The sequence below is a fragment of the Nipponia nippon genome, unplaced genomic scaffold (genome assembly GCF_047370975.1).
Source record: "Nipponia nippon isolate SJK-2023a ecotype South Korea unplaced genomic scaffold, ASM4737097v1 scaffold_5, whole genome shotgun sequence".
NCBI classification, from domain to species: domain Eukaryota; kingdom Metazoa; phylum Chordata; class Aves; order Pelecaniformes; family Threskiornithidae; genus Nipponia; species Nipponia nippon.
This window is the reverse complement of record NW_028262369.1, coordinates 3,174,092-3,197,650: the sequence shown is the minus strand read 5'-3', so window position 1 is coordinate 3,197,650 and position 23,559 is coordinate 3,174,092. Positions and strand designations below refer to the sequence as shown.

The 23,559-nt window shown below is 41.6% G+C and overlaps 1 protein-coding gene and 1 long non-coding RNA gene across 4 annotated transcripts in view; one reads left to right on the top strand and one right to left on the bottom strand.

Annotated features, from left to right (window-relative positions):
* The window catches only part of ZC3H7A (zinc finger CCCH-type containing 7A), a 30,558-nt gene extending 23,533 nt beyond the window's left edge, over positions 1–7,025 (bottom strand). For 2 of the 3 annotated variants that reach the window (XR_015698728.1, XM_087731463.1), the window contains exon 1: positions 255–358. Coding sequence is in view for 2 of the 3 variants with exons in the window: in XM_087731463.1 (XP_087587589.1) it covers positions 255–322 (68 nt within the window). In the remaining variant the exon portion in view is untranslated. Of the gene's footprint in view, positions 1–254; positions 359–6,876 lie in introns of those variants that run through there. The other variant, XM_087731462.1, reaches the window with a different exon arrangement.
* On the top strand, positions 6,995–14,122 carry LOC148051999 (uncharacterized). The gene is made up of 6 exons (XR_015698739.1): positions 6,995–7,752; positions 10,395–10,493; positions 10,792–10,888; positions 11,082–11,173; positions 11,543–11,693; positions 12,206–14,122. It is a non-coding gene; the product is annotated as an uncharacterized LOC148051999 (long non-coding RNA).
* The last annotated feature ends 9,437 nt before the right edge of the window (positions 14,123–23,559 follow it).

The following is a 23,559-nucleotide window of genomic DNA, read 5'->3' as shown; positions in this document are numbered from 1 at the left end:
ATGCTGATTTTTCTCAGAGGCAGAAGAGGAATACCCTCCCACCTTCAATCTGCTCTGTTTGGGAACAAAGAGGGGTTCTGTCTTGTCTTTAAGGCCGCTCTACATTTCCACGTTCATGTTAGCAAATATTCTGAGAAGAAACACAGGTCGTCCTCCTTCCTCCGCTGGTGCTATATTAAAAGGACTTTCCCAGAGCTATCCATCTCATATATACACGTGTATAAGCATACAAGAATAAAAACACAAAATCATACTCTATAAACTGGAGTCCTTTCTTAATGTCCTGTTGTCTAGTGCTTCTCTCTTCCGACACATTGGACATGTTATCCTGAACATCCACTTTTCGGATATGCCACTCCTCAAAAAGGAAGAAAGATAAACGGCTGTTAATATAGATATCCAGTTTGCATTTGGACCAGAAGGATCCGATCTCGCATCAACACTACGCCCATCGTACAAAGATGACACCGCACCACAGCTTCAGAGAACACCCTCTGCAGAAACCAGACAAACACGGCAGTGCCGACAGCGATAGAGGCAGAAGCCCCGGGTCAGCACCAGCACCCCCCCGTCAGTGCCCAGTCACACAACGCTTCTACAAGAAACCTTTCTTCCCATTTCTACTTCATCTTTGGTTTTCCACTTGCTTATTCTAGACCACGCAGAGTCATCTTAGCGAAACTAAATCAAACTGCCAGCGCAGCTTGCATGCGTTACTGCTAAACCAAGCTGAGGTCCCACGTTGTCCCCCTTGGACAGCTTTATACTTTTTTTCTTTGTTTGTTGAAGTAGAAATAAAACTCTGGTATATTTATTAATAAAACCCAAACTGATTAGAAAACTACCGTTAAGTCCAATTCTAGAGTCTCTCATCACCACCCAACCACTAAGGATTAATTAGAAGCAAAATACTACTGCTTTAATAACATCCACCATGTTGACCAAGGTGAGAATCTTGGAAACTTTACCAGTAGCAAAGACTACCTACTTAATTTGAAAAACTTTAACGTCATTCCACATCATCAACTTGACATTTAAATCCAATTTAAGTAGCCTGAATCGGTGATTATTTTTTTTTTAACTCATGTCTTTCATTTACTGGATTTACAAATATTCACGTTAAATAGGCTAAAACGATCTGTATAACCCTCAAGAGAAGGTTATTTAAAGTACAGTTTCACAGCTGCATGCGGTTGTGACTAACTGCAATACAAGAACACAACTTATTTTTACAAAAACAGATCAATAGAACAAAGTTTCATTCTGAAAACACTGAAATTCAGGAAAAGGCTTTTAGCTTGGGGAAATATATATTTTTATGAAGAAAACTACTTTTTGTAGGAATTTATAGTTTAAAAAAAAAACAGGAACTGCATGCAGTACATTTCTGTTAGTCTTGAAACTAAGCTAAAAAAAGCCAGTATTTTGTGCCAGCTTACCATTTCACATCAATGATGAAAGAATGAAAACAAAGTAAAATAAAAAACAAAATAACCCCCAGCAAACTCAACAAAACCCCAACTGAGATGAGAAACCGACTGGATAAGATATCCTACTTTCTCGAAATGATCTGGAATAATGAAACAATCTGAAGAGCTTTCAGCTCTAATAATGTTTACAAACGTTTCCAAAGCACCTTAAACATATGAAGTCTACACTATTTCAAGTCATTAGGAGTTAGCCCTGTTGTAACACATTCCTCAAACGAGCCTAAGAAACTGAGTAATTTTCCTAAGGTCACTAAGCAAAGTAATGGAAGCACTCCAAGGTCTCCATTTCACCTCACTTCCTACCGTGACCTCTAATATTAGCAAGCTTTAAAAAAAAAATAAAAATAAGAATCAGTCTGTAGATAAATATCATGGACAGCTACAACAGTTCACTGGCATGAATTGTTCAGATATTGCTTGTTTAGGTATATAAATAGCACTCAGTAATCTACTCTCCAGAGAGGAAATAACCACAAACACCTTTTGTAACTGTTTTTCATGTTCTTTTATGCATCCTCTTTTCTTCCGCAAGTCAGTAATACATACTGTGCTTCTGGCGTATATATATGAAAGGCTTTTATTATAAGAGAAATGTTTTAATGAATAACAATAGCATATCTATGGAGAAATCTAAATATAAATGCCAAAAGGAAATTTATTGGGAATCCGGATACTTTTTATTTACTCATGCATGGTTTAGGTTTTAGAATTCAAACGAAGGCTAGTACGAGTAAGAAATTCTCACACGAACCAAAGGCAGCAGCAATATCAGCATATGCTTTCCCACAAAAATAAGCTATGTAAAACATATTTCAGTCCCCTGAATTAACAACTGATGAAATAATGCCTTGCCAACACAAGACTCTTGCATATGTCAAGATCCGGGCAAGTATTAAGATCAGCTTTACTAATTTTAAAAAACTCCACACCAACAACTTGCAAAGAGATGAAAAAAGTCCAACACAGTAACAATTGCATTTATCACCTCTAGCATAAATATTAAAGAATAAATGATAGATTGAAACTTGAGGATGTGCAGATCCAATTTCTCCATAGCAATAAAGTTAATGGAAATGTTACAAACTGGCATCACAGACAGAAGAATAGCTAGCAAGCGATGAACATATGTGAGTGGTGTAATCTATTATTCAAAGCAGTTTTCTATTTTTTTCCTACTTACTCATCTGCATCCATAAGATGTTCAGGCAAAAATTATCTTTCCTTAACATGCTTTGACAGTCACATTGCCCCAATATTTAATGATTTTGCAGAGGATTTAAAATTGTTTCAGATAGCAGCTCTAACAGCATCTCTCCCATCCAAATTATTCTTAGATCCTCGTGAACAACAGAAACACGTAAGACTCATACAAGGCAAATAAAAGTCACGTCTTGGCTTTTAATGTCATCCATCCACTTCCAAAGTTTAAAAACACCCACCTATTTAGCAACAGCTTTTCTCCTCCATCTGCAGGGACAGAATTTAAAACAAATATACATATGTACATACAATAAAGAAGTTTAAATGTTGCTTTTAACTATTACTAAAAAAGCAAAGCCTATACTGTTGCTTTAGTCTTTGTACAATTCACTGAAAGAGACAAGCTGAAGGAAAGGAAAAAAATAGTATGGGATCTGAAGAAAAAAAAAAAGCAGACTAACATATCAGTAATTAAGGTCACAGGCAGAGCTGACTGTTACCTTAAATATTGTATTTCTACAACTGCTGCTACATGACCAATACAAGCTCAATTTACCAGATCTAGTAAAGCAAAAAAAGCTGCCTAAACCCAAACAAGTTAAAGAACAATTTATACTGTTTTATCTTTATCACAGGCTTCAACTCACCACATTTCACAAAAGCCGAAGCCAAGTGACAGAAAGTACGCTGCCAGTAGCCAGCGTCACCTTTTCTGATACATGCTGGTCCAGTTATACAAATAGGAGATACGGAGGAAAACAAGTCTGTGCCAGCTCTGGCAGACAGGAATACCTACCTACACTTTTCTCTTATACGAAGCCACTTAATTTGCTTTCCTTCCAGCACAGGGAAAGATAATTTTCTTGTTTTCTACATTTTGGCACTTCTGAGGCATTCAAGGTAAGTTTTAAAAGACATTTACAATATTTAAGGTATTAGGATAATTCTTCAGGCACAAGGGCTTTGAACACGACTGCTAGACTATCTTGCAAAGCAAAATTGATCTTTGGCATGTAAGTCAATAAATTCATACAGAACGCAGAAAATCAAGTTTTTCTGTAGAAGAATACAGGCCTTGGTTATTCTGAAAAGGAAGGTCACGCTGCTTAGAACTTGGGACAGTCTAGCCTTTCCATTTCTAAACTGCAAATCCAGGGAGCAAGTATCTGCAGTTTGCCGTGCACACAAGTTCCCCCAGTTGAAAATTCAGTCCCGAAGGACGGGGAACTGGGCAGGACTAATCCTTTCTCCTGCTGCGTACAGTTGTGCAGACGGTTTATTTAGAGATTAATGGAGAACAGAGGAAAAACGCATAACATTATTTGGGGACCAGAACTACTACCACTGGGAATTAATGACCTTCAACCAACCAAATAATTCTGTTATTGTTCATTATTGACATTAATGGTTCCAGCTATTATAAATACTTCAAATAAGCATTGTCTGTACCTTCAGGTTTTACAATTTTTCAGCATTTACAATGCTGAAAACAACTGAAAGTCAGCGGTCCTCACTGCACTTCCTTCTCCACAGAGCTAAAACTTAAAAACTAAGTGCAGCGTATAGATGTGTTCTTTTAAGGTACCGAAGCATATCCTCTTGCCATGCATCACTGAGTTCACTATTAATGCAATTACTGGGCTACAGGAATCTCAAATTAGATCTTTGTATGGTACAAAGCACATTGAAAATTTTATTGTGATTGCTGCTGATAGATCTCTACCAGCCTCACTGCTTCGGCTGAATTATGAACCTTGACTGGGGCGCAAGTCTAGTGAAAATCGCACGGAGCAAAGAGACCCCCTTCAGCATCGGCCTTCTCCCCCTCTTTATGACACAGGCAGGAGGGAAGGTAACAAACTCAAAATATTAAATCAACTCAGTCAAAAATTAACCCATCATCTACACCATCATATGTCAAAACTTTGATCGGCAGTCGTAAGTCGTGAAACCAGAAGTCTGTGTATACAATGAAAATGTGAACACTTCACCAGCGTTTCCATATAGGAAAACCGTACTCCAGAAGAGAGAAGTTACACCCTGGGTCCCAGAATAAAGGGAATACTGCAAAGAGAATGGGGAAGACTGAAACAGAAGAGTGAACATACGACTAAAAGGCAGGCAGTACAAATCCCTTTCACCTAGAAGCAGCAAAAGCCCATCTCTGCTGCTGCCTCCTACCCCACTAACAGCAGCAACAAGCATAAAGTGTTCAGGCCTCTGGATCCAAGGAGCTATATATACGTGCAATTCCCACCTCAGGGGCACGAGAAAGCAGGCCCCTACCTCAGCAGCGACAAGTGAGAAAAGGAAGCAGCACACATGCAGCCATACCTACCCGCGTCCTACAGAGAGGTCACTGACAAAAACATCCCCATTACCCCCAGTTCCAACCCAGCCAAGGATCAAACTGGACGCCAAGCACCTGCCCAGCACAGAACAAGCCTGACCCAAAGCAGGCTTCTCAAAGCAACTTTACTGCGCATCCTAACCATCTAACAGCTCAAACGAATAATTGCAGATAATAAACTTACAGTACAAATTAAAACACGCCTTAGAGATTGTAAACTGCTCAACAGCCTCGGACTGGCATAAAGGTGAGGAAGGGAAAACAGAAATCTTAATACAAAACGTTTTCAGAAAGATCTTCCTCACATAGCAAAGGCACAAAAGATTTAATATTCATGCTCGTGCATCACTGGGCCACTACATAAGACATTTCAAACATGTAACATACGGGGGGGGGAAACAGGGAAAGCAGTACGTTACATGCATTTCAGTAGTTTTGAGTTAATTCCTCTGCTTCGTCTAATCCTTCGGGTCACAATCCCACAGTTCTGTTATGTCAGCTGAAAAAGCCACTTAACACAGACATAACTCAGTTTCAGTTTTTATTTCTGTAAAGATAAACAAACTTGACCGTTGTCAAAATGAAATATCTAAATAAAACAAATGAAACAGAATATACAGCAACAGTTTAACACCTATATGTTCCACATTCTTTATTTACCTTAAGTATTTACTTGCATCTCCTCCCACTCGTTCCCTACCCACAAAGTAATAAGATACTGTTCAAGGTTTGTTTTCTGTTTTCATAGCTTTCCTGCATTTTTTTAAATCCATGAAAGAAACAGGAGAGAACAAAGACCCTTTGTAAAGTTGTTTCATTTCCCTAGGAAATTAAGGAGCGGTGCTGGAAGACTTCGGTTTATGGCTCCCTTAGACATTTCAGTAAAGAACAGATCCAAAGAGGAGCATCTTATCAATAAATCCAGATTTATCAAGAGAATTTACACCAAGAGAAGCTTTGGTAATCGATTTTGATGACTGCAATTGACAGTCTTTGGGGATTTTTTGTTGTTTACGCTTCCTGTAATACAGTTACGACTTTCTGTAACAAACAACAACAGTGCTGCCTAACCGAGAGGACCGTCTCGACAAATCAAACGCAAAGCGGGCGTTGTTTTTTGCTTTAGTCGGATGAAGAAGAGCACAAGTTACAGCCCGCACTTCTCAGCGCCGAACGCCCGAAAAACTCCTCGGGCGCCAAACGGGGCGGCCCGGGAGGCACCGGCCCGGCCGCTGTCAGCGCTTCGCTCTCCGCTTTTCCCCTCAAACGCCGCGGTTTTGTTCCAGTCACGAAGCAACAGGAGAGCTCTGGAAACGCCGGTTTTCCTGGAGAGCGGCGGCGGCAAAACCCGCCCGCCCCGCGGAGCGAAGCCGCCGGGCCCGGGCCAGGCCGGGGCTGAGCCGGCCCCGCGCCCGCCGTCGCCACCCTGAGCCCCTCGGCGGCGCCCGCCGCCGCCTTTGTTCGCGCCAACCGGCCCCCGACGGAAAGCCCTCCCCGGGGACGCCCGGCCCGGCCAACTTCCCCAGCGGAACCGACAAGGGCCGTAACGGCGCCGGGCAGGCACACGCGGCGGGAGGGCCGCTCCGCGCCGCTCCCCCGGGCGGGGCGAGGCGGCGGCCCCCGCGGCGGCGCGGCCCCACCCTCGGCCGAGGAGCGGCCGGCACCCGCGGCGCGGGGAGGGGCGGGAGCGGCTCGCCCCGCCGAACGGGGCGGCAAGGGAGCGGGCCAAGCCAGGCGGCGCCGCCCGCGGCCGGGAGCCCCTTCCTCAGGCGGAGAGGGCCCGCCGCGGGCGGGGGACGCGGAGCGCGGTTCCCCCCCGCCCCGCGCAGCCCCTACCTGCTCCTCAGGCCCGGGGAGCGCAGCGCCGCGGAAGGCGGAGCCAACCGGCCGGGCGCGCGACAGCGGCGGCGACAACGACGGCGACAACGACGACAACAAGGGCGCCGCCCCCCCCCCCCCGCTCCGCCCTCGGCAGCGCCGCCCAGCGCGCCCCCTGCTGCTGGGAGGCCACGGGCACGGCCTGACTCGATTGGCCGGAGCGCAAGGGCTACAGGCTTTCCCATTGGCTCGTCACCCTTGTTTTGGAAACCGGCGCTTCTGATTGGTGGCGGCTCTGACACCCTTTGCTGCTGATTGGCTGGCTGCCTAGACCCCGCCCCCCGCTCCTTTTTCCTCCCAGCCGGCCGCAGAGCGCCGCCCGCCCCTCGGCCTCTCTGTCGCCCTGCGTAAACTGCTTGAACAGACAACGTCAGCGACACGAGCGAGCCCCGTCAGCTGCCGTCACTGGGAGACGCCGCTCCGGGCAGTCCGGCGCTGCGGACCTTTCAGTCTCCCATTGGTTCTCCCGGAAGTAGCCGGACGTAGGCAGACTCGCTCTTAGTGACGTCACCCCGCTCCTTCCGCTCCGGCGCAGGGGTTATTGCGCATGCTCCCGCCGGTCCGGTGCGCAAGCGCCTGGGATGAGTATTGATGGACCCGGGAACTTGTTGTATCGTCTGACTCTTTAAAAGCTCACAAAATACGTTTATGAAAACTCTTCCGCCAAACAGTAAAACACGAGTAAGCGGGAGGCGTATGGGGCGTTGTTTTGTCGTTACTTTCTCAGCAGCGCAGTGGCTGATGTCACCAGCGGCAGGTGACGGCAGGAGCGCCCTTGTGACAGGCAGCACACACCGCGTCTGGCACACCTCCCCTGCCGGGGGACCTGCTGAGGTACCGGTATCTCGGATGCTCTCCCACATGTCAGAGTTTGAATTCTTTTCCCTCTCTTACAGCAGACGTAAGCGCCGGGTCCTGCGCTTGGGGCACAGCAACCAGGCGGGAAAGGGCCTGGGGGTGGTGGTCAACAGCCGGCTGAACAGGAGCCAGCAGTGTGCCCAGGTGGCCAAGAGGGCCAACGGCATCCTGGCTGGTATCAGGAATGGTGTGGCCAGCAGGAGCAGGGAGGCGATGGTGCCCCTGCGCTGGGCACTGGTGAGGCCGCCCCTCGAATGCTGTGCTCAGCGCTGGGCCCCTCACCCCAAGGCGGCCATGGAGGGGCTGGAGCGTGGCCAGAGCAGGGCAGCGAGGCTGGGGCAGGGGCTGGAGCCCAAGGCTGGGGAGGAGCGGCTGGGGGAGCTGGGGGGGCTCAGCCTGGAGAAGAGGAGGCTGAGGGGAGCCCTCATCGCTCTCTGCAACTGCCTCAAAGGAGGCTGGAGCCGGGGGGGTCGGTCTCTTCTCCCCAGGAACAAGCGATGGGACGAGAGGGAACGGCCTCAAGCTGCGCCAGGGCAGGTTTGGGTTGGATATTAGGAAGAATTCTTCCCCCAAAGGGCTGTCAGGCCCTGGCCCAGGCTGCCCAGGGCAGGGGCTGAGTCCCCATCCCTGGGGGTGTTTAAAAAAAGGGCAGACGGGTGCTCGAGGATGTGGTTTAGTGGTGGGCTTGGCAGTGATAGGTTAACGGTTGGACTCTATGATCTCAAGGGTCTTTTCCAACCTTAACGATTCTGTGATTCTATAATTGATGTTCTAATACTACAATTTCCCTTTTCCCAGTACCGTTAGTGATGAGGGTCAGTAGTGCAGCTGACCAGTCCTGTACAGATGTCCCCACAAGTAACGTGATAAAAAACATCTGAGACGCTGGTGTGGCGTGTATGGTAGAACCGTACAAAGAAAAGCTTTCCAGGTTTTAACAAATATACAAATTATATTACCATTAATTGAGACTGAACAGAATACAACCAATTAGCAGTTTATCAGGTGAAGTTATGCTGATGGAAGGTGGTGAAGCCTACCTGTGTTAAACATTGTCCCATGCTTCAAGGAAGCGTTTAAGCTGAAGAACGGAGTCCTGCATTCCAAACCCACCCAAACTGCACTCCAAGGTTCAGTCACTGAAACATGGCCTTCTTGCTCTGCCGCTGGTTCATCCTATCTTCCAGGCTCAGGACGTTTGTGCCTGTCTTCGGGTTCAGCCAAGCTACAGCCTGAAAAACATGCAGTCGTAGATTGTTTTTTTTTTTAAATAGTAGTTGTTAAGACAGAAAAAATGCATATTCTATCATTTCCACTGCTTTACAAGTAGATGTGTTCCTTGTTGTTAATCTTATGATAATACTTAAGATTTATGATTGAGTAGTTAATTTTAGAAAATCCCTTGTGAATTCCTTTGTTTAAGTGAAGTGATATTTTGAGCTAAGGAAGAGTTGGCACTTACAGAAAATGGAAATTAAGGCATTTATCCAGCTGCCTTTTTCAAAAACATGGCCAGCTTTTTAAACATTTCTTTTTCCACAATAAGCTTATAAAACAAAACAAGCAAAGAGGCTTCTCTTGAACTCTAAAAAAATTTTTGGAGAGGAAACAAAACCAAACCAGTCTGATTTTTATCATTCAAATGTTATAAAGTCAACTGCTTTGGAACCCACATGTATTTTGTGCTCACTGATCAGGAGGGTTACATAGCTGTGAATGATAGTTTTAGAGGAGTGGAAGACGAGAGGTTTTTCAGTGCATTCCTTTATCTGCAGCACCTGAAGTCCTTATCATGCAACACTTTCTGACATTAGTATTACAGTTCACTGGAATTTCTGGCGTAAATAAGTTATGTGTAGAGATAATTCCAGGAATGTAATCCCTTCAAAACTGTTTTTGTTTTGCTGTTTTGAAAGAGTCCTTGATTCTTTCCCAGACCCAGAGTTCTATCGTACATATATATATATATGTACTTATATATATATGTATGATGACATTGCTCTCTTTCCTTAAACAGTGTTTATGGAACATAACTACATATGGAATATATGGTTATTCCAACTCCACGTGTATTTCGGGAAGGGAAAAATATATCTTCCTGAATAATTAAAAAAGGAAATTTCAAAAAAGATTTTTTTAACATTTGTAAAAACAGTCAGTCTTGGTCAGACATGAATATATGTTTTAGCTACTACCAACGGAAATATTCAGTGACAAAGAATGTATACGTAAGTTCTATAAATACTTCACCCAGATAGAGCTGTATACAAAACAACCGTGTGAAATGCAGAACTGCTTCGATGAAGCCATGCTCAGGAGTATTGACCTGAATTAACCAGATTGAAACAGTTAACCCATATTATATCTTTATGAGAAGAGAAACCTGCAGAATTAAACTCAACTAAATCAAATTATGAACAATTCTCTTCCAAAGGCAAGTGACTTGACGAAAATAATGCCCTTTATTTTAAATAATCATGTGTAAATTAAATATAGTTTCATGTAATCCATTCTAGAAGTCAATCTGCAGTCGGTGGGGTTTTTGCTTGTGTTTCTGGGGTGCCCACACTATTATTTTTCTATTTCTGACACTATTTGACACCCTTCTTTTTGCTTAGGATGCCCAGAGGTGAGCAAGCATTGCTCTGACCAAAATAGGAACACCTATTGCCCATTTTTGTAGCTGGTCAGCGTATGAAGGCAGACTCCCACTAAAGGTATTGCCAGCCTTAGGTTTTGTTTCTGCTTTTTTATTGGTAGTGATAGATTCTTAATGTCTCCCTGATAAAACATTGAGTATTGCATGCGAGTTATACTCTCTGTGGTATTTTATCTGTTCTGTCATCCGCATACCATGCTGCTGAAAACCCTACCTCACGGCATTACTGCAACAGCAAAAGCTTTTCCTTTGCAACTGCTGATGAAATTGTACATTGCCATTGCTAGCAGTTACTGGTCAAATTACGGGCTTGACCCTTGAAAATAAGATGAACTTTTTTTTTTTTTTTTAAACAGCAACTACATCAGTCTAGAGTCTTTTTTAAAAGCCATGCCAGAACAGAATATCCTATACTAGACAACACTTACCTCTGTAGAAATAAAAAGGTTTCAGGTAGGGTTTTTTTTTACTTTTTTATTTACTGTTTCTTAAATGTCTCTATATTATTACTTAATTACCCTTAGACTTGAGCTAAACAGCATAAAAATACCTTCCTACACAAATGGCATGTTGCAAAGTTGTGTTTCTGATTCCATAACTCTAACAACCACGTTTCAGATATAGTTCACTTACTTTTTGCGCACAGTGGTAGTGCCCTAGCAGAGAAGTGATTTCTGCTGTCACTAAGAAATTGACGGTGGTGGAAGGGCAGCAGAGTATTTGGAGAACAGCTACAAGGCAAGTTAAACTGTAACTTTTATGATATGAGCCTGATGTTAGCTGGGAACATTTTTTATTTCCTTAGGAAACTACTTAGCATTTTTAAAATTAATTTAAGATTTCTTGCTTGTTAAAACAATTAAATTGTTTAAGCCAGTGAAACACCTATGGGTTTTTGCGTAGGAGTTAGTGTAGAAATTCATCAGTCATATCCTTTACATAAAAATTAAGTATTAGTATACAATAGAGAGTATCTTGATTTTGTTTCAATGTCTCAATCGTAATCCGCAGCAAAAATTAAAAGCTAGTAAACTGTCATTCCGTACTGCCTCACCGTGACTTCTGGATTCTTTCCTAAATGGAAGATGCACTTTTTGCCTTCCGCAGTGGCAGAGTCACGGTCCAACAGACCAGCAGAGGGCACAGGCCCCACTCCTGCGCTTCTGGGGCAGTGGCCAGGCCCACGGCTTGTAGGAGCTGAATCCTAGGGAGCAGCTGGACGTTTATGTCTGACCTGAAGCCAACAAAAAGTAGAAAGGTAACGATTCGTTTAGGTTGAAAGGTTCAAAATTAGAAAGGACTTGAATTAAAAAAAACGTCAAGCAATTTCAGTGCAGTATTTTAGCACACAGGAGACAAATGTATTAAGCGGGGCTAGCTGAAATTTGTTAATGCCAGCCACCATCCTGAGCATTAGCTTCAGGCCTCTGAATAGCCTCTGAGGATAATCATGAGTAAAATACGTTGCAGTGTGATGAAGTTATGGATGACTGGTCTAGTGAGGATGTGAACAGAAAAGATAACCATTTATCTGAAGGGGTGACGTTAGAGATCTTCTGTTAGCCAGAAAAAAAAGGGGGGGGGGGGGAGGGGGGCGAAGTGCCAGTCTCTGCTTTTAACCTTAAGAGTAGTAAGGGTTGTAATGAGTAGGTGGGAGATGGATCTAGGGTTCCCCCCCCAGCTAGCTTTACTCCCTAAGGTATCTAAGTTACTCAGACCTCTCTTAGTATGTTTGGAAACAAATCAAAATGCACCACTTTGCTTCGGCAGGGGGAAGAAAAAGAAAAAAAGAGAGATGCTGGTTAGGCTACCAGTGGTACTACAGTTTAGACTATCATCTCCTGATGTCGTCACGCACATTTAAACAGGAAGAGTGGCAAAACTGGAACCACATGAAGCCATACCTGGAAGTGCCTCTACAGCAGCTACCCAAACAGCACACTGTCCCAAAAACGCAGTAGTTAAATCTTTAATCGTTACAGTCAAGGTGCCTAGCTAAGATATCCTTCCTAAGTGTCAGTTGTCCAAAGTATGTAAAATGATGCAAATAAAACTTGTTGCTGGACTAGAAAACTCAATATTCATTTGCAGAGCCACACAGAGAGCTCTGAAAACGTGATTTAAAAATGAAATGGAAGATGTAGGGCATTTTGTATTAATTCAGACAAGAAATACTACAGAGTAAATACATTTGAGAGACTGATACAAATAAAAGTTCTGCTCTGTAAGCTCTCAGTAGATTAACTTCAGTTTTCCAGCTTAGTGAGCCTTGACACTGCATACCCTTAAGATCTGTAAATCTTTTAAGGTGCATTACCATTTTCTTAAGGAAGTCACACATTTGCAAAATTCCTTACGATCAGACAGATGCACCTGTCTGGACATAAAGGCTGTATTTCAATAGGAATCACATCTACACTGCTTCAGTTCTTGATTTAATGGTATCAGATCTATTCCAGCTGATTACAGGTAATTTTGGGCAGGGTGATGAGCAGTCGGAAGTTCAGACAGTTCTGTGGGCAGTTCTCAGGGCACCTCTCTTCATATCCAGTGAGCTAAGGACACTTTCTGAGAGTGCAGAATGTATCTTGAAAAGTGAGATACTGATTTATATATATCAAGATACTTCAGAGATTCAAGGAATCATGAAAGTATTAATTTGTCAGCTCTCTTCTTTCTGAGAAGCTTTTAATTTCAATTTTGTTAACGTTATGGTAGTCTTTACAGTTTCCCTAAAGAAAAGAATATCAGAACTTTTCCTACCCTTTAGAAATAATCTTTTTCTTATTATTTATTGTGGATAAGAAGGTTGAAATGTAGCAATCTATGCCCACTTAATTTATTGGCTTATTTTATTCTATTCAATTTTCTCTATATTCTTGTTGTACTCATTTGTACGTTATAAACAGGCACGGAAGATTAAGTTGAGCAAAATTACACCTATTTGCTAATATAATATTTACATGACTGTTGTAACTAGCTAACTCATTATCATGAGCTTCAGCTGCTTACATCAGGTCTTAATTTTATCCTTTTCTGTATCTATGGCTGTGCTGATTAATTTAACAATGTAAGGTGTGTCTGATTACTTCCTTTGGAAGACAGAGAATGTCACTGCATCCACTGTTAGCATGAACCTCAGGAAGTGTTTTATTCAACGTATAATGCTTATTGTAGCTGTACTTTAGAGCTACACATTTTTGTTAGCTTCAATATCTTGATTTTTCACCTCAATAGTCCTGTCCTTATTTGCTTGGCTTTATATTTAGAGGTTAACTACAACCGATGTTTAACGCTAGAGAATTCTAATGTAACTGAAAAGATGGAATATGGGTAAAGTGCATTCATCTCTTCTCTATCACAGGTTATATATGAGGTTTAAATCTGCCCATAAAGAAAATGGGGGAGGGGAAAACAGTGGTTTATAATCTAACTCAGTTAAAGAATGGTGTTTTAGCAAATAATACAGGCAGAACTGAAGAATACCTCTCTACCCAAGGAGGGTTCCCTGCCAGAATAGCAAAAACCACCTTTTTTTTTTTTAGTTTTGCCAAGATCTGGAAGGTCTCAATCTCTTAATAACGTAAAAGCCAAATTAGTGTGAATTCTAGGAGCAGACATTTAGTAAGCATTGTCCAAGAGAGGCCAGGGAAGTTACTGAGCAAGGTGTACGCTGACTCTGCTGCCTTTGCACATACTGTGTCTACGTTAGCAAGTAGAGTAGTCCAAAAGAAGCCCATTTGTAGAGCAAAAGTTGCGTGGATGTCAAATGCTCAGCACCAATGCACACTTCAGGGGTTTTACTTCGGAATGGCTTTAGTCTGACCACACGGGTTGGCCGTAGTGGTTGGAGCACACCTTCCTGTCCCATTTTACCCCAGAGGAATCCAGGTCCCACGCTCTGAGACGACGCTATGAAATGAACCAAAGCACAGTACATCGGGGCAATCAATTTGGCTCATTTCTGAGCCAAACTAAAATGCTAACATAGACGCACGCTTTGCCAGTTAGATTACTCTCAGCAGGAGTGATCTCTCTGAAGAAAGTTTTGCAAAGGACCTTTGCATAAACAAGCAGGGATCACGCCAGATTTTCTCTGTTTGCAGTCAGGTATCCTAATCACAAGCTGGAGTGTTGCCGGTGTACGTTTCTTTCTCTGTTACTAAATAAGAGACACTAATTCTTTTCACAATTTCAACAAATAGAGGCAGTAGTTGCTTACAAACCTCTTTAAGCTGGTAATCAGATTATCCTTTTCGTAGGTGAGCTAAGTAGGTTAAATGTCTTCAAAGCCTCTAAACTGGATCTCTCATATCCTGAAAGCTGTTAACACATTGGCACTGTGTCTGCTTCCCTGCAGCCTTAGGTCAAAATGGCTAGATGTTACACCTCTCTGCCTTGCTTCATCATCTCCACGTGGCAAAAACAGAAAGTCCCCAATCATCATATGGGCTCTTCTGAATTCTTAACTCTTTCCATATACTATGGAGGAAGCTCAGGCCCTTCACGCAGAGAACCAGCCATCACAATGCTCAGTTACAGACCAGTACCTTCATTCCTGCAAACAGTATAAGCAGTGATTCATCAGCTGATCTTAACTTATTCCAAAAGGTCAAGCAGTCATCCAAAACTCGAGTTTATAAGCACTAGTAAAAATGGCAAAGTTTCAAGCTGACTGAGTGTAAAAACATACTTAAGGAATTCTTCAGGTTTACCTGTGACACATTCCAAGGAACTGGAGTTTCAGGTCCTTCACAGTAGTGTTTACTTTTTGCTTTATATCATTCTACTTCATGTTGGAGGACATACTGAAAAACAAAATTGTTTTAATAATCCGTCTCCTAAAATGTAGTGAAACAAAAGCCACGTTACAGAACTAACAATTTTACATATACACTGAAAAACTCTGACTGAATTTAAATAAAACTTTAGATGAGGAGTGGCCAGACTTGACTAGGTTCTTTCAAAGAAAATACTTTTGACAGAAAAACAAAGGAGAATGAAGTTAGCTGATGCATTCGATCTGGCTTATTTCTGCTTATTCCTGGTTTTATATTGCTGAGCATCAAAATGATGAGAAGTTTTTCCGCTTTCTTTACAATCAATACTGAAATACAGGATTCAAAATACAACTTTTTCAGAGGGCAGGGGAGAGAAGAGTCTTCCCCCCCCACCCCTTACTTTTCCAGATAAAATTTGCTTGTAGAATCCACCTCTTTGTCCTTCCTGGCAATCTTCATTTCAATTCTTGACTTTTCTTGAGCAACAAAGTGTCTTAAAATACAAAAAGGATAAATAAATATAGCAATTTTTTTTTTTAAACCGCAGAAATTACTGATAAGTAATGCTGCTGTGTATTAAGAAATATAAAGGGATACAGGAATATTTTGGCTATGTGTAGATCAGTCATCAGCAACAGTCATTTCACTGAGTGATCTAGCCAGCAACTGAAACTTTAAAAATGTGTCAAAACCAGGTATTAGCAACTTGCACATTTTCCTTTCACCTCTCTCTTCTATGGAGAAGCAGATTCTTTGCTTCAAATTAGAAAAAATCCAGAACATTTCATAACTGAGATTCTATCAAAACAGAAGTATTTTAAAACAGTATTTTAATTGTTGTATGTCAAACTAGAAAGATTAGCATTTTAAGGGAATCGTAGAAGTGGAGCAGAAAAGCACGAGGATGCTTTGGATGGGGCTTGGAGCAGCCTGATCTCGTGGAAGGTGTCCCTGCCCATGGCAGGGGCGTTGGAACCAGGTGATCTTTAAGGTCCCTTCCAACCCCAACCAGTCTATGATTCTATGAATGCTGCCACAGGCACCCTAAGAAAGTATTTTCTTTAAAGAATCATACATTGCATCCCTCCGTCCAGCATCTTGGTATTCAAGCTGGTATAACTGTAAAATTATAAAATCTAAGGGATTTAATTGATTCACCACTAAAGTTTTGCTATATAAACAACACAATCATTGGAAGTTAGTGATTCTAGAGCGAAATATTCTGAAGAAATTAGTATCTGGAAAAATAAGGTTAGTGCATTTTCTTCTTATCTGAAAGAGTCCGTATTTCCCAGTATGCGCTGCTCAAGAGTTTTGGGAAGCAAGTGTAAACTCCTGTGCTACCGCCGCCTAATTTAGTAGTGCTGACATAACTTCTGCTGTGAGCTGTATTGTAAGCATCGAGGTATATACAAATTACTCCTATATTCAATTTCAGAAGCGATAAAGAGTTCCGTGACAGTGGACTAACGCAATCTACGTAGTTTCACAGAGTTCCAATTGTGAAGTATGGAAGAGAATCCAGACGAATACGCAGTTTATGGTGGCCATTACAAATAACGGCGCTGATGGAGCAGCAAGGCCTTTCACAACAGTCTCAGTCCACATGGGTATTACAAGGCAGGATATAGGATACATGAAGTAATGGAGGCATGTTTTTAGGAAGCAATTGCAACACAGCGGTTGTTACAACAGGCAGAGTCCTGCTGTTTCTCATACCTTTGCGCTAATCAACTTTTCATTTATTTCATGCTCTTTTAATGTGTTTTATAAAGGCATTTTTGTGTTTCTAACCACTTGTGCTTCCAGAAAATTTGAGGTTTGAGCTCGTATGCTGTAAGACGCAAACCAAACCTTGGATGGTTGGGTTTTTAACTTGAATGCTGTACTCTAAAATGTGGCACCCCACCCATTGGCTGTATACAAAAAGAGGTTTTAATTGACAGGAGAGTTAACATTCTTCCAAACCTCAGTCTGGAGCATGTATAATTATGCTAAGTCATTGTTAGAAGCTATTTTAAAAGGAAATGTTGCCTGCCTTCTGAGGTTTTTCTATATATATATATAGTTTGGGCATGTCAGCCTCTCTTTAGAACTACAGCATTATTATTCTTGATCGAGTAAGCAGCACTAGCACCCTCTAAAGCACAGACAATAAGACAAGCAGCTAGGCTCTTCCAAGTTTCTCTCTCTACCTTCCACTCATTTTGTATACGGCTTCAGGTATTCTGGGTCTCATTATTTAAATGTGTAAATTTGAGCTTTCAGTTTGTAAACCTATGCAGCTGTTGCAGTGATTACTTGTTTACATAAAAATGTACTTTCTTCTGTAAGCTGCTGAATCTCAGGTATAAGATCTTTTTATATGTTTTTCTTTGTTACCTCTTAGAGGTGGTAGGAATGCACTGGTTTAACTGAGGACGGAACCTAACCTGTAGTAAATATTGTTTACACTTTCTTTATATTTTCTCAAGACTGAAGTTTCTCTGGTTGTCAGTTGAAACATTTTAGTATTGAACTTACTGCCATTCCTTCCTTTTCTCAAAGGCTCTCCCAAGTTATTACCTCTAACAAGTATTTTAATGAATAAATCACCTTTTTATTGCTGAGAAAAAAAAGGTTGTCTTTATTAAATTATATTTTTACTATAAAAATGTGACCCACTTCAAATGTGCATAGTCCCACTTACTGTAAGTCAATCAGTTTTAAATATGCCCTCTCCTAACGACGCTGTCCCATCTCTACTTCTGGTGCCTGCTCTTGATTCAACTTTTTTCCAGCCACAGGCCCCTTACAAGATGTTCTTCTGTTAACAGAACAGGAAGTTCCTTATCTTCTAAAATTGTGTGACTCCAAATTTAATTATATGCTTTAAGCAGATAAAAAATATGTCTTGCTCAAAGAGAAATTACTTGGGCTGGTACCAGAAATTTCAGGGCCTATGGCATACAAGTCAGATGAGATGATCTGACCTTCAGCTCTTTGAATAAACGACAAGTGACTTAAGAAGCCAAAGAAGAAAATATGATGGGCAGAGGCCAAAGTGATGAAAAACAAAACAGTAAGCAGTTACACTTGTTTCAACGGCAACCCTTCTCTAAGGGACTGTGCAGCTCAGGGTTCTCACATGGGTTCCTAAGTCCAGCATTTTGAGTAAAATGAGGACTGCTGCAGCTCCTCCTCTTCCTTCAACTCCCAGTCATAATGATCGTAAAAGGACCCACCTAATTCCAGTCCTTCCAGTTATGGGGTAATCAGCTAATGATGCAGATTACAGAAAACTGAAGGGGGGGATGCAATATATGTGCGATGGTACAAAATATTGCTTTCTTTATACGAAAGAACGTGATCGTTTAGTGCTTACATTATTTAGTGCTTCCTTTCTGTCCAAAGGAAGATGAACTCCCTTCCCTAGGATCAGGGATGAAGTCATTACAGAGAATTAACTGCTTTGCTTTACCTTTTAATTCTGCTTCATTGCATGCATATGCAAAACACATTTGCACACATCCATAGGCAAACTATTTGTTGCTCCAACAAAAATTAATAAATGAGAAATACTACTTGATCGGAAGTGAAGAAAATGAACCTCCAGCAGCATCTCAACACACAATTATCCCTGAACATCTGAAAGAGTGATGTACAGTATTGACTTTTGGTTTTTAAAATAAATACTACAGAGGTATTTTCTTTGGTGACCATCAGAAAGAACAAATCTAAACAAAAATTCAGTATAGTATTTCACAGAATAAATATTAATTAGAATTTCTTTCATAACTCAGTTTGGGTATGCCTCCCCTTGCCTCTCCATTCTAAATACTTGGAAACAAAGAAAGATTATCTGTTCCTGGCAAATCCTTCCTAGGGATTACGTGGTGCATAAACTAATAAGGGTTTATCTTTTCTTCTTTCTGAGAGAGGAAATAACTAGAGCAACCTTAAAACATTAATGTGGCATTCAAGAATGCCAAACAGAATTAGGAAAGTAAAAGGTTAGGATTCTCACAGGAATATCAAATCACCATGAAGTATGCAGATCTTATCTGCAGACCACACATAAAATTCAGAACACTCCATGTATGCAGTACTGTTTTGCTCCGTGAAGTAAATATGTCAAGTATGCACAAGCTGTTTATTTTAAAAGATAATCTGAATATGGTCGGCATAAAATTTTGTATGCAGCACCATATTATTCCTATTTTTTGGGGTGCCATAGTCACAAAACAAAGCTAGACAAAATTTCTACCATTCAACGTAATTTAAATGAAAATACTTAAGTAACCGAGACACAATTAGAATGTCCTAAGTTTTACACCATAAAAAGGTAAAAATCTGTTTGGTACTTGCCATCTGAAAGCGTTTGATGATCACTGTAAAATGGCTGTTTGGGACTATGTCTGTGCATTTCTGCAAACTTTGAAAGGCTAATCACTGAAAGCTACACCATAAATTTGAAACTAGGAAGTTAGCAAAGAAAGCCGCGGAGGAAATGAAGTACTTTGTTACTAGTCACCTTTTGACTGCTGGTCCCTGAGATCACCTATGACTTGATGCTATATGTATTTTAGGATAAGTGCTTTAAAGAATTTCAATCCATTTAGCAAGATTCACACCTCTAACAGTTGAAGAGAAAACGATTCTTTTTAAAGCTTTCCTATGACTGATTCCTTGCTCCCCTGTTTTTTCTTGCTATCTTCCCCATCCTGATGCCAGTTAGCGAGGCCTATTACACACGGTATAGCAAATTCCCTTGTTCTGTGTAATAAATGCAAAGAGAATGACAGTTCCATCACTGCTAGTACAAATGGGGTAGTTCATGGCATTTGATGTATTGATTTTATGATGGCATCTCATATGCAGTTAAAACTTTTTCTCCGTTATACATCGGAACAAGATTCTTCATACATGTTATTTTAAAGCATACAGCCCCTCCGTGTGTTTAGGATGGTATGAACTTTATTAGTTACAGGACCTGTAGACGAGAGTTTTTCTAGATGGCTTTCTACAAAATTCAGTAAGCACAGTATCACCATTAGGAATGCGTTTTATTTTAAACCAAGGAAGCAATTTATGTATTATTTGGATCAGGTCATCTTCCTTGTATGAAAATAAAACCAAAAAGAATGACCAAGGCTTAAGGCTGCCAAACCCACTGGTGTCCTGGTTTTCAATTTGGACAATGGACATTATGCAATATTTCTATAGGTCTTTGAAAATTCAGTGAACTCTTACAGAGTTAAGTATCATGGTCTTCCCTGAGCACTGTCATATTTACAAGGTACTGGGACTTCAGCAGCTGCCCTCAGACTCAACTGTTTTCTTAGCTTTTTCTGACAACAAGTCTGCAAGTCTTCTGCTCCTAAGTGTCCTGAACATATCTTCTCTTGTCCATAACCGATCACTTTTAAGGGAATATAAAGCCTATAGAATCAGAAACTCCTTCTTAGTTTTAGGAAAAAGTATTAAGACAGTAATTAATACTGCAAAGAAGCATAAGCTTAAGTCTCTATAATTACAGGATATATAAATTGTTCTAAATTGTTTATATTATATAGTACCCATGGCATCTGTTGCCTTCCAAATGCAGTAGAAAATAGACCTACATAGAAAACTTAATAATATGTTTGTCATGACGGCCCAGATTTCAGAATGCATTTCAGCTCTTGCCTTCTGTTGAGATGAGAGTCCTCGCTTCTCACTGGAAATCAAAACAGCAGCTAGTGGCAAAACAATAGCAGCTAAGCAAACATTTACTGAACATTGACCCGCATGTTGTGCACTTACACTCTGTGCTTACTCCCAGCAAATGACTACTACATCTTTTGGCTGATTTGGAAGTATCTGGTTTACTTCAGGTATAGCAAATCGTGATGTTAGTGCTGACTGTTCTCTGGTTCGATTACTCTTCGTCCCAACCACGCTGCAAAAGCAAAGAGTAAAGATGGGAGACAATCCAACAGCAGAGAGAGATATCCGGAGCCTGCTTGACAAGTGACACAGACTCAGTTCTTCAGCGCTATCGAGCCTCTTTTTGATCCCACGTGTCTTAAGATACCAGATTTCTGGTATTAACTTCTTTCCTACTCGTAAGTTCTCTAGCTAATCCCAATGTTCTCCATCCCTTGGTACTTGCAGGGGTTTTATGTCTCTCAACAGTACATTCAGTAACTTCCCAGTTCCCAGAGCAGTCTGGATGGCATTTAAGCTGTTTAAAGATAGATAGCTCTTGTGCTGATTAGCCTGGAACAGTCAAGGGCTACGTTCTACTCACCTTTCCTTTGACAGACACTTAACTTAGGGGGTTTATCCTCTGCCAAGTGTCCAACTGCCATAAAACTCTTCACAGCTGAGGAAGCAGACATCATGAACAGAAAGGTCATGAAAGAAAGCTGTAACACAAGCAGACCAGACCAATAGGGCATTGCACCATTGACAGGATGAAGAACAAAACAGTAAGAGATGAACAAATAAACAGGTAAGAAAAATCTGTGTTTTATTTTTAAGCTATTTAAAACACTTAGAGACAACAAAGAGGCAGTAGACATACTAAAAGGAAAAGTTACACAAAATCATAATATGTGCATGTCTGTCTCTTCCCTCTTAGTGGAACGCAGTCTGGACAGTCTCTATACATCCATGGTCTATCTTCACCTTCAATACTGCATACAGTTCTGCAGCTTCCTCCCCATCTCAGTAGAAATAGAACTGGAAGAAGATTCAGAAATAGTCAACAAGGAAAAAGGCACAGAAATGGAATTTCAGAACCGTGAGTTAAAATGGTAGGAAGGTAGGTAGTTCTTTGTGAACAGGGCACTGCTGCTGTTTATGACAAAACTGTCTAGATAATAAAAGCAGGCAAACGAAGTCTCAACTCTCTTTGAATTCAGTACAGATTATTTCCCCTGTGCATTTGCATAGCTTAGTTGGCGATACGTGGAAAAAATAATTATCAATGAATTTGTTAGCACAGTAGAACAAGCCTTCCCTGCCTGCAGGGCATAGTTTCAGGAAAACCCTTAGGCAAAAGGAAAAGTGGTATTGGAGTCTCTTTCCCTGGCAGGGTGGAACTGCTGGTTTGAAGCTATCTGCTGTCACATCACAAAATCATAGAATCACGTAGGTGGTAAGGGGCTTCTGTAAGTCTGCAGTCCAACTTTCTGCTCAAGGCAGGTCCCATTAAAGCAGGTTGCTTTGGGCCGTGTCCGGTTGAATTATGAATATCTCTAAGGATGGAGTTTCCATAGCCTCTCTGGGCAAGCTGTTTCAGTATTTGACCATCCTTTGTTAATAAAAAAAAAATAAAAATTGTTCCTATATTGAATTTCCCATGTTGTAACTTGTGCTTATTGCCTCTAGTGCACCTCTGGGAAGAATCTGGCTCCATCTTTTCTACACCCTTCCATTAGGAAGCAGCAGACAGCAGTATGAACTCCCCTCACCATCATCTTCTTTAAACCTGAGCGAATCCAGCTCGCTCAGCTCCTTTTTGTATGTCACGAGCTGCAGCCCCCTGAGCAGTTTGGTGGCCTTCACTAGCCTCGCTTTAGTATGTGAACGCCGTTCTTAAAACGAGACACAGAACTCCAGATGTAGTCTCACAAGTGTCAAATAGAGGGGAAGAATCACTTCCCTCCAAACCTACCAGTTATACTCAGCCCAGTACACAGCTGGACATGTTTGCCTTTGCTAAACTTCATGAGGTCCCTAACAGCTCATTCTTCCAGTCTGACTAGGTCCATCTGAGTAGCAGCCCTGCCCTCCAGCGTATCAGCCACTCCTCCCAATTTGGTATCACCCACAAACTCGCTGAGAGGTCACTCTATCCCATCATCCTGGTCATTACATCAGCCATTTCAAGAATCCACGTTGATGTAACAGAAAGCAAGTCAAACATGCTTCCAGAGATATGCTACAGCCTTCAAATTTTGTTTTACAAAAATGCAAGAGTTGCATTGCTAAGTCTCTTCTTCTCTAGATACAAAAATAAAAAGTAGCCCCAGGTTCCACAAGAAGCAGGCCCTGGGTCTTTTTTGGGGTGCAAATGCTGAAATGTAGAACTTGACTTACAGTGTGTAAGAAATCTTCTGGAAGGCAGAGATGACTGTCGAAACTTAAGAGCTAAGCAAGCCAGAAATTATTTATAGAGTCCTTCCCCAGAATCTTCCAGTCTGTGGCTTTGCTCAAAGACAGACAATGTATTTCCATGTCATAAACATGGATAGAGTTGCATCAGTATATACAAGACACTCCAAGAACATACTTGCAATCTTGTTATTTGCCTGGGTAATTGTATGTACAGGATGGACGTTGCACTAGTAGCCATTATACTTAAGGAGCAGAGGG